Genomic DNA, 11,749 nt, shown 5'->3' on the forward strand with positions numbered 1-11,749 from the left:
CCTCCACCACCACCATCATCACCACCACCTCCACCATCACCACCTCCACCACCACCATCATCACCACCACCTCCACCATCACCACCTCCACCACCCAGCTGGGCAGGGGTTCCTGCTGATCCTTGGGAACCTCCACTTGCACCTAAGAGCAAATCCTTGCTTGATCCTTGCCACAAGCTTGAGGTAGCAGAAACCCTGCCCATCTGACCTGACAATAGGTCTAGGTTCCATGAGACAGATAAGCTCCTAGTCCCAGCCACTCCCCAGACTCGCTGTCAGCACCCAGCTTCACCCTCAGCACAGACCCCGGTGCCTCCATGGGCCCCGAATCTTCAAAGCCCTGGGTTTCCTACCATACCACGCCTGGCTCCTTCCCAGGCAGGGCCTCCTCTACCGGCCTGACTGCTTCAGCCACTCCCCTGTCATGGGGAAGAGAGTGCACTGGGCTTAGCCAGGCTTACCCCAAGGCCCTGGAATGACAGCCACCTTTGTCCCTGGCCACCTTTCTCTCCTACCACTGTCGGGGCCCTGACCCATTCATTGGCTTGATAAAAGGATCACAATTTCAAAGAAGGAACTGTCACCCCACACTAGGACATGCCATACGCCTATACCATTCAGATGAGCAAGGGGTTTAGCACAGCAACAAATAACCACTGGTAAAAGTATGCGCTATTACAGGTGCTCCCTAGAAAAAATGGGGAGTGAACTAGGGGTGGAGGTGGGGCATTCTAACGACAGAGAGAGTAGCAGACCTGTCACCTGGCCCGTGGCCTTGACCCTGCTGGAACTCCACAGGCTCAGAGGTGCTTCTCACTCTCCTCTGCTTCCCCATAGTCTTCCCTCCTTCGTGCCCCATCCCCAGTGACTACAGCCCTCCCTGGGCCTCACACAGGCTGGACTCTTGAGCACTCCACAGCCCCTAAACGGGTATCCTTCAACAAAATCCCATGAGCTGTTGGCAAATCCTGTCCTTCTAATGTGAGCTGGACCTCTGGTTCTAGGAAGGGAAGGAATGTCTTTTGTTCATCTGACTCCACACACTGACAGGATGAAGAGAGGATAGCGTGGGGAATCACCCCAAGGGTCTGAGCTGAGGCTCACCCAGCGAGGAAGAGAAGAAGCGGGGGAAGGCTTCTCCCGTCTACTCTGGAGCAAAGCATGGATAAACCCAGAGAACAAGAAGCTGGCTGTGACCCAGCATCCCAGGGTGTGCTCTAAGGTGTTCTCAAAGGGCAAGGCAGTCCGCTCACAGGCCTAGGACCACAGTGTCACCCAATCAACTATCCCTCTCCTAGTCACATAGTACCTAACAGCTAAGAGCTGCAGAGAGAGAGGTGGGGGAGGGGGGTACCAATGGACTGGAGAGGCTAAGACTGCCAGCAGGCCCCCTGTGGGAGAGTAGTGAATGGGAGAGGGGGTCAAAGATGAGGGGCAGCCTAGGAGTTAAACTCTGCTAGGGCAGGGAGTCAGCTTCCTAGCTCTAAAGTACAAGCAGGCCGCTGGGAGCAGATCCACACACCCTGGGGTCTGATACATCTCAACTCTGCCCTGCCCTGAGCCTTGTCCTACCTAAGACACCCAGCCCTAAGCTGGTCGAGCATCTCCTTCCTGTGCAGCCCGGCTTAGGCCCAGCCTCTGAGAGTCAGGCAGCCGCCTACGTGGGGAACAGGGCCCAGCAGAGTCAGAGCTTCCAGCAGCCAGTGCCAGGGTAGCAGCTGCACAAACCATAAACGCACACAGGGCGCTCCACTCTGCACCGTCGGGCCTCACATTTTCCTCTCACACCCGGAAAATCCGGGCAGCTTCATGTCCCCGAAGGGCCTCTGAGGCTGGGCGGATAGAGAGTTGGAGGGTCGAGAGGGAAAGGCGTCCCACCCCGCTTTTCAAGTCTCCCTCAGGATATGTCGTCCTGCCTGGCTGCGAGTCTCGGTGCCTCCCACGGTTGATCAGGAGTATTTCCAGCTGTTCACAGGGCACAGAACAGTCTTGAGACAAGTTGTTTCCAAAGAGGTCCTGGGAACAGAGGGCCTGGGCTCTGTGGTGAGCCGAGCATGGACGCCAGACCTTCCCACCACACAAGAAAGGACTCAGTGCCTAGGCTGTGTGTCTCAGAGGGGCCCTGTGGCTGCCAGCACACTGTTCAGGCTGAACCCCTTAAATATCTGTCCCTGCATCCCCAGAACCTACCCATCCTCTAAGACCTTCTGGCTCCAAAGCACACCGGGCTGGGCAACCACCGTGCTATGGTTGGCAGAATGGCGAACCCAAAGGCAGCCCTGCCCAACCTCTGCCCCCATACACATGTGACTCACATGGCAAAGAGACCAAAGCAGAGCGGTGGGTCTGATGTCACAGCTGACAACAAGGGGGAGTCTGTCCTGAAGCACCAGTGGCTGTCATCACAGAGCATTGGCAGCGAAGGAAGCTACAGAGTCACGGGACTCGGAGAAGACTCAGTCAGCCGTCGCGGCTTTGAGGTAGAAGGTGCCATGACCCAAAGATGCCCCCAAAGAAGAAGAGCCAGGAAGCGGGTCCCTGAAGCCCTCTGAAAAGGCACAGATGTACTCACAACCTGACTGTAGCCCCATAAACCAGTGGGTGTGGCTCTCGGCAAGGTGACTTGTTTCAGGATGTCCACTCTCACTGGGGCCCACACATGCTGAAGCCAGCACTCTGAGGGCAGTGCCAAGGCTGTTAGTGCCTTCCCGGGCCCCCGGGCCATCACATCAGACCCAGCCCTGACCTTTGCTGACCCTCAGACACTGTCTGTGTTACTTGCAGTGTCCCCTGGGGCAGGGTCTCTCACTTCAGTGTTCACGTTCCCCAGGTCGCTGCCATGCGAATCTGAACCCCACACACACAGAAGACAACAGCGAGCCTTCTCTACTTTAGGAACGCGGTACACTCGGGGATGGGTCACTGAGCATGTACCGAACACCGCAAAACAGACTCCAGGCACCTTCAGCATAGGTGACCAGAGCCCTAGGATGAAGGGTTTCAGCATGTCCTGCCCTCTGAGGCCATTACCTCAGCTGCCTGGGCCGTGAGGACACAGTGGTCCCACCCTTCCCACATCATCCTACGTGGAGACCTGAGGCACAGCAGCAGCCTTTCCCTACTTCACTATGGTACCACTGTCCACTCCCACGTAAGGACACACACTGGGGCTAGCCTGCCTAGCATCTACTGTTTGGAAGTATACCCCTGCCCAGCTCAGATCCTGATGACGTCCACTGTGGCCCAACTCCTTATGTAGCAAGGTGGTCTAAGGTAGGGCCTGGCTTACAGGGTGATAGAGACAAGCTGGCCAGAGCCCCCGGCAGAACAACATTGTCAGTCCTGGTAACTTACCTTGAAGAAGGAATGGACCACGGTGCAGATCCCTAAACCTTCTACCTGCACTGGACAACTAGGACCCAGCGATTCCCTCTGCCTTCTGAGGGACACTCAAGTGACGGATGGGGATCCACATGAAACCCTTCCCCTGTCACCTTCAAGGACAATAGAGCCTCCTGTGACAAGCAACCGGCAGGAAGAAAGAAACTGAACCAGCTACAGGTGTGCACTGAAGGAACCGTTAGACCCCAGTGGACTGACCCAGGCTGCTAAAACTGGGAGCCAAGGCTGTGTGTGGCTGTAGAGTACCTATCCAGATACCCAGCTGTGGTCAGAGCCCCCCCCCCCCCAAGGAGCTGGGCTCCATCCCTACCCCCTGATCCTGCCCCTTACCTGGTATGTTGTGTTTTGAGGGGCCTGGAAGCCAGGGCAGCAGCAGCAAAAACAGCAAATAGACCAGCGAGAGGGCATTGAAGCGTAACAGGGAGGCTAGAGAAGAGAGAGACAAATGCTTAGTACACCAACAACAGGGGCAGCTCTCACCTGAGCGGTTGGGGGGCAGTACCCACCCCAGTACCCCTCTCTCACACCTGTAAGCATGCGTACGCAAGGCTTGTGCACCTCAGACAGAAAACCCATGTTCCTGCCACCCGATGCCCAGGTTCCATGATACCCCAGGACCCTCCCAAAGCAGTCCGTGTACTCATACGTGGATGGACACAAGGTTCTGGCCACTCGGCATAATCCCACCACTCTGGCACCCACTCCTTCTCATCTTGCTTTCCCTCTTGTTTGAAGTTTCGCTTATTGATCGGCAGGCAGCTCAACCAAGAAATGATTCCACACACTACCGTGCGGGAAGTCACCGGGACCAAGCTCTGGCCCCCCCTCCTCAGTCACTGATGGGACGGCGCAGTTCTGAACCTGGCTCCTGGAACCACTCTCTCTGCCTGTGCGTGCCCCCTACCTGTGCCAGCGCACAGCACAGCTTCCCTCTGGGAACTTCCCTGAGACCCTGCTGCCCTATACCATCCTGGTGAAGTTTGCCAGGGAGGTCAAAGGACCTAAAGTATAGGCAGATGACGTGGCTGGCCACTTACCAAATGAGCAAGTGTCTTCCCAGAAACACAGGGTTTTCCAGGAGACAATGTTCTGGGACCCTATACAGTCCTGAGTCCCAGACATTTCTACCTGTGCTATGGGGTACAAAAGGAGCCAGGGCAGAGAGGATCTACATGCTGTGTGAGAGAGCCCGGCCACACACAGTACCATTCACTACAAGCCATATCTTGTGGTTCTCACCTTGGGCAATTGCTATTTTCAGAAACTGACTGTCCTAGACAGGTAAGGCTAACAGGCCATGAGCTAGGAGCTAGGGTACATTAGGAACCCCAATTCCCTCCTGGACAAAGCAACCCCCAGAGTGGACTTTCTGTGGCCGGGAGCGTCAATCCTACCTCACTGTCCCTCTGAGAGTACTCTCCTCAGAGTGGGGTCCTCAACAAATCCTCCTACGTATGAGAACCATGAGCGCAGGGCAGACCTGAACTTGGGGACCAAGATTGGCCACAGAAACAGGCTCCCCTAGAAGGAAGTGGCAGGGACCCAGAGTGCACAGTACAGTAAAAAAATTTTTTTAATTGAGCTATAAATGATATTTCCAGTGCCAAAAACAAAAAACAAAACAAAGAACCTAAGCTGAACCAGGTCACCTCTTCAGGCTACACTGCCCACTTTGGGTGGGTGACTCCATCTGAATTCTGCTTGTACCTTCTTCACAGCCCCTGACACGGTCTTCCTCCAGGATCACAGGGGACATGAGATGTAGCCCAACTTCCAAGGGCACCTGCTGCTTCAAAGAGCCTGGCATTGGGGGGTGGGGTGGGGAGGGCAGTGGTAGTAGGGTGGGCAGGGTGTTGACCACGATTGCACTTCTCTTGGCTCCCAAGGGCCTCCCTGGAGTCAGGGTGCTGTCTTCTTCCTGACATATATTGGCTACCATGGCTCAGCTCTCCTAAATCAAATCTGAAGTTTTCAACAATGATACTTTTTTTTTTTTTTTTTAAATCGATCTTTTCTGGTCCAAGAGGCCGGAGGGAAGTACATTTGTGGAGGCGAAGCTTTTCTGAAATCCTTCTGCTTTCCAGGGCTCCATTTCTCTGCCCAACCAGGGCTGTCCAGCCCAGTCTCACAGAGGCTGCGCCCTCCCTCACACTCGCTGATGGCTGCTTCTGGTCAGGTACACGTCTACCCAGCTGTCCACTGGCTCGTTGATCCTGTCCACCTGTCTACCCAGCCGACTACCCACCAGTCCATTCATTCACAGGCCCCTGAGAGCTTTTTCCCATCTAACATCCCTGATGTGACAGGTCCTGCCTCTGAGGACATTGGTTCGATCTCACGATCTCACATACCGGGACCGGCCAGCACTGAACCAGTCCAAGTACGTGTGATCAAAAGCCTGTGTCAGGAGCCAAGAGGATGTGCCGCATGAACACGTGGACCTAAGTTGAGATCACCAGAACCCACATGAAAAGATGGAAAACCAGGCTAAGAATGTGTCTTGGTGGCTTGCCACAGAAGCCTGGTGACCTGAGTTTGGATTCCCAGAACTGTGCAAAAGCCAGATGTAATCCCAGCGCACCTCTACCGGGAGATGGGAGGGAGAGAGAAGAGACTGGCTAGAAGCGGTCAGGCCAGGTGGTTGGCAAAAGCAGCACAGGGATTAACAGAGAAACCCCATGCCAATCAAGGTAGAAGGTAAAGGCCAACACCCAAGTTTGCCCTTTGACTTCCACGAGCATGCTGTGACTCGAACGGACCTGTGTTCATACACATATGCACACTTAGATTACGTACAATGGATTGATGCAGGTATGAAGCGCTGTGTGTGGTAGGTAGCATTCTGTGGAAACAGCGACAGGGGGATCCCCAGAGCTTGCTGGCCAATCAAGTCGACTGATGAACTCCAAAATAAGGTGGAACACAACTGAAGAAGGCCCCTGACTTTGAATTCTGGCCTCCACAAGCACAGCCCGTGAGGGCGGCCACCACAGGCCCTGGGGAGCAGGTGCTTTACCCTACAGTTTGCTTGGCAAACTTAAAATCCAGACCCCGAGGCTCTTTTTGTGTGTTGGGGTGGGAGAGGCTAAAGTTAATTTATTATTATTTTTAAGATTTATTTATTTCGGCTAGGCATGGTAGCACACGCCTTTAATCCCAGCACTTGGGAGGCAGAGGCAGGCAAATTTCTAAGTTCGAGGCCAGCCTGGTCTACAGAGTGAGTTCCAGGACAGCCAGGGCTACACAGAGAAACCCTGACTCAAAAAAAAAAAAAAAGATTTATTTATGTTATATATATGAGCACACTGTCGCTATCTTCAGACACACCAGAAGAGGGCATCAGATCCCATTACAGTTGGTTATGAGTCACCATGTGGTTGCTGGGAATTGAACTCAGGACCTCTGGAAGAACAGTCAGTGCTCTTAACCGCTGAGCCATCCCTCCAGTCCTGAGGCTAAAGTTTAACTGCTATCAAGTTTCAGTCAGGAAAATGAGATGGTCCTGGGGTGGCCATTAGTGACATATGAGGATGTGCCTAATGCCACCGCACTATCAAAAATAGATTAAGATGACAAACTTCGTGGATAGATGTTTTTACCGGAATAAATTAATGAATGGTGTCCAAAGTCTGTGAAGGGCTCCAGAAACCAGAGACCCAAGATGGCAAGGGGTAGGAACTTCCATGCCTGACTTCCTGGCAACAAGGAAATGTGAGATGGACTACTGAGCTTGAGGCCTGGCTACTCCCAATCCCAAGTAGGACCAGGAGAACCCTACCTAGCTGTATGCGCCAAAGGTAGGAAATGCAAGGTGAGGCACCAGGGACCGGGCAAGGGGAATGCCCTGCCCTGCCTCAGCAACACAGGTCAGCTTGGGAGATGCACGAGCTGTGAGTTCTTCCCTTTCTCCTGCCTCTTTGCCTTCCTGCCTGCCCCTCTGGGCAGAGCTGCCCCATCGCTGTACAGAAAATAAGGGTTACGTCCAGAGACGAACACTCTACCCAAGGAAACAGGCTCAGAGGCACAACCTGACACTCCAGGGTCTCATTCCCAGTCATCATTCCTCCCAGATTATCACGCCTCAAGAGCCAGAAGAGCCGGCCAGGAGAGCGAGCCCCGCCCGGGTCAGCGGTGCAGCTCTTGCTTCTGGGAAGAGACAGCCAGGCTTTGTCGGAACAGACAGACAGACACAGGGTGCCCAGGTGCTCCCCTGGTCCCGGTGGTGTGGCGCATTGGTTGAAGCACCCTGATATGACGGTCATAACTGGGGGACAGAGGTGAGTATTATTCATCACAAGCGGCCTGGAGGGGACAGCCTTGCCTTTGTCCTTGAAGGTTAGCTGCCACCTAACTGCCCGGAGAGGGGTCATGGGGGACAAAGACATTCCTCAAAGAGGGCAGAGCCTCAGCCTGCTCTGGTGCGGCTGCTGGGCAAAGCCTGTGATTTCACAGGAAACAGGCCTTTCCTGAGCCAGCAACAATAGGGACAGCCAGAGGCAGGAAGGGCCCCTTGCCGGCCAGCACATGCTTAACCCTTTATAGACCCTCACCCTACAGCACAAAGCTGAAGACCCTTGCTAACATCCACTCTGGGGTCCTCGAGCCATGGCTGAAGGCTAATGAAGTCCTTAGGGTGGCTCCCCTGGACTCTGAGTGACCCAGAGCAGAGCAACGTTTGCTCATCGTCACGGGAACCCGGTCAGAGAGGGAGGGGTAAGGGGTAATAAGACCACACACAACTTTTAGAGTACACCACACAGGAGGTTTGTCACCACTCCTCCTCCCACCATGAGCATGAAGCCGGGCCTGCAGATAGGGCCGTGAGGGAAATCTCAGCCACTCAAGATGCTCCAGCCTGGCCCAGGGTCTGGGTAGGAGACAAGAATCCACTGGGCCTGCTGGATCCACCACTCCCTGGAGGCTCTGTGAGCCAGCTGCTCCCATATGTCTCTGGTCAAAGAAGCCTTACAGTGACCCCCCTCTCCCCCAAGGCAAATGCCAGACTCATTTGTAAATGGCTCTGGAAAGGGTCTGAAGCATGAGGCGGATCTGCGGGGAGCTTCCCCTACCACAGCCAGTGCTGGACAGACAGACGGAAAGGTGCAGGGAGACCATGTGTGCTCGAGAAGACTGGATCCTTTGGAGGGATGGGCTGTGACAACAGGGACAGAACGCAGTGAAGGTTCACACTAGTCTGCACGGACACAGCAGGCCAACCGGCCCAAGCGGAGACAAGCTTCCTGTGCGGGGACAGCATGGTCTCTTCGAGGGAAGACTGGGTGAGGGGCAGACCCACCTCGGCCCAGCACAAACACAAGGTTGAGGGTCTCATATAACCCCCCACCCCACCATTGTCACTCCTGTCTGCACAAGAGAGGGGACAGGTCTAGCTGGCCTGCCCTCCCAGTCTCTAGGCTACCTCCCTCTGAGAAGGGAGGAGAGGCTCTCTAGGCCAAAAGAAAGACCTCGGTGAGCAGAGAGCTGGGCAGAGGCTCCAGCCGGAGAGACCAGGCTAGCCCAAAGAACTACACCCCATCTCTAGGGCAGGGCAGGGCAGGGTAGGGCAGGGCAGGGCAGGGCAGGGCAGAGCCTGCTTGGGACCCTGGGGCAGCCAGTCTCAGCCCTGGAGGAAGTGGTGTCTAGACTGGCAAAGAGCTACAAGGCAGAGCCCTGGAGTCCTTCAGGGCAGCCCAGCTATGCAGCAGCTGTGTCCGGTGGTGGAGCCGAGACTCTGCAGAGATCCTGGGTCCCACAGAGGAGCACACTATCCAGAGAGGCCATAGCTGCCAGGCTGGGAGAGGCTCAGCAAGGTGTGATGGGGCCCAGGAGTAAACTACACCCTCAGAAGACTAATTCTCGGAAGGGCAGCCTCTGTCCCATCCCACGGCCTTGCACACAGGCCTGGGCAATGCCACATGCAGCCCAATGTCTGTCACAGTCCTGGGGTGGCTATCAGTCTCACAAGTGTCCCTTGGTTTTTCACGGAATCGAGACAGGGGTCAGAGGAAGCAAGCTCTACGCCCGAGTCCATCTGACCAGGGTCCTGGACACACCAATGGCCAGCCCGGACCACCATCGGAGCTGAGCAGCTGATAGCTCATACGGATCTGTGAGTGTGAGGGTCTGTGAACTGGGCCCTGCCCGCACTGTCCACCACGGAGAACCTAGTCACCAGTGGGTGTGGTAAGTGCCCCGAGGTGAGTCCCTGTCCCTAGTGTGATTTATGTGCACTTGTAAGAAGGAATTGGGACAGGCAAAGGATCCTTCGCGACTCAGGAAAGACCAAGATTTTCAATTAAAATCCACAGAAGCCAAGCAGAGCCCCTGGCTTGGATTGGAGGGAACCACACGTGAGCCATGACCACTGCAATGTGAGGTGAGGGGCCACAGCGGCCCAGGAGCCCAGGGTGTGGCTTTGGGATGAACGGGACTGCGTCTAAACCAATTCCAGCCATGCGAGAGGGCTCTGATCACTGTGGCCTGCAGCAAGGGTGAGGGCTTGGTGGGGCCTTCAGTGTGGAGGTGGGAAGACGGTACATGCTGGGCACAGAAGAGAGGCAGGCGTTCGGAGCAAGGGGCTAGGAGGGGATCCCAGAAGAGGTACAGAGAGCAGGCCTGGAGTACCCAACTGAAAACTTGAACTTGCCCTTCCTTTTTCCTCCTCAGTAAAAAGCACCAAAGGACTGGTGTCAAAAAAAAAAAAGATAGGGGCCTGGTACTGTGCGCCCAACCTGGGGGACAGGGAGGCTGAGTAAAAGGGGGGGGGGCGGGGAGGACTTTGGGTGAGTCTAGGACAGTAAGTGACTTTCGTCCACCTCGTCCTATGCCCGCAGAGGGTCTTGGAAGCAGGGAAGTTTAGAGCTGTTCCATGTGAGTGTCACAGAGTCCACCAACTCCAGAAGATGCCTTAGGGAGGCCTGGCCAGCTACCCCAACCATCTCTATGTTCCTAACCAGCAGGGTGGGATACTGGGGGGGGGGGAGATAGGGAAATGTCCCCTCTACCCCTGGCCTCATGCCTGTAACCCCAGCTGCATCCCCAGGCAGGGGCTGCTCTTGTGTTTCCTCCCATTGTCAGTCAGGGGACAGTGGTGCCCACGGCCTCAGGACAGGTGCAGGCCTGATCTTTTGCCTACCATTTAAGATATTTATTTATTGTAGGCCGCCATGGGACCACCCAGCCTGGCGGGCTTCCTGCTGCTCTTTGACAAGCCGATGTGCTGTCTGTGGCTCACCCTTGGCTGGGTCAGTACCCCGGCCTCTGTCTCTCCTGTCATCTATCACTTGGCTTATTGAGGCTGGTGTCACCACACTGGCCTATAGAAGCTCCCTCGTGACTGGTTTTCCTCCAGCCTTTGCAGGGCACAGCGCTCAGAAAACGAGCAGCTCACTGTCCCCCGACCCAGTGTCCTAGAGGAACACAGCTGTGGACCGGCAGGAGGCGAGTAACCTGACGAGCAGAGTAACAATGTCAGCAAGAGCCCTCGTGTCCACCAGTACGAGCCCACGGGGAGTACAGCACCAGGGACCCCACAGATGCTGGGACACGTCCTGCAACACGGATCCCGCAGGGCACCCGGATTCCTCTCGACTGTTTGGCAACCACAGACAAGCCCCGTCTATCTCAGATTGCTCAGATGTACCTCAAGAGTCCCAATTGTCCCCACCTGTGGAGCTCCTGCAGGGACCTGAGGATACTTCTGATCAAAAAACACGAGACATGGGACTGGAGAGATGGCCCAGTGGTTAGAACACTGGTGGCTCTTCCAGAAGACCGGAGTTCAATTTCCAGCAACCACAAGGTGGCTTACTACTTTCTGTCCTTCCAGTTCCAGGGGACCCAACATCTCCATATAGACATACATCCAGGCAAAACATCAATGCAATTAAATAGATAAATAAATGTTTTAAGATTTATTTATTTATTTATTTATTTATTTATTTTATATATGTGAATACACTGTAGCTGCACAGATGGTTGTGAGCTTCATGTGGTTGTTGGGAATTTAATTTTTTTTTTAAGGACCTCTGCTCACTCCAGTTAACTTCACTCGCTCAATCCCTGCTCGCTCTGGCCCAAAGATTTATTTATTATTATATGTAAGTACACTGTAGCTGACTTCAGACACACCAGAAGAGGGCGTTAGAACTCATTACGGGTGATTGTGAGACACCATGTGCTTGCTGGGACTTGAACTCGGGACCTTCAGAAGAGCAGTCAGTGCTCTTAACCACTGAGCCATCTCTCCAGCCCAATAAGAACTTTTATTTTATTTATTTATTTATTTATTTATTTAGGTTTTTCGAGACAGGGTTTCTCTGTATAGCCCTGGCTGTCCTGGAACTCA

The 11,749-nt window shown here is 54.5% G+C and overlaps 1 protein-coding gene across 3 annotated transcripts in view; it reads right to left on the reverse strand.

The window, feature by feature from the left end:
* The window catches only part of Piezo1 (piezo type mechanosensitive ion channel component 1), a 71,460-nt gene that overhangs the window by 29,716 nt on the left and 29,995 nt on the right, over positions 1–11,749 (reverse strand). For all 3 annotated transcript variants that reach the window (XM_021220234.2, XM_029532426.1, XM_029532425.1), the window contains exon 2: positions 3,733–3,828. In XM_021220234.2, the coding sequence (XP_021075893.1) occupies positions 3,733–3,828 (96 nt within the window). The remainder of the gene's footprint in view (positions 1–3,732; positions 3,829–11,749) is intronic.

Source organism: Mus pahari, chromosome 20 (genome assembly GCF_900095145.1).
Source record: "Mus pahari chromosome 20, PAHARI_EIJ_v1.1, whole genome shotgun sequence".
NCBI lineage: Eukaryota > Metazoa > Chordata > Mammalia > Rodentia > Muridae > Mus > Mus pahari.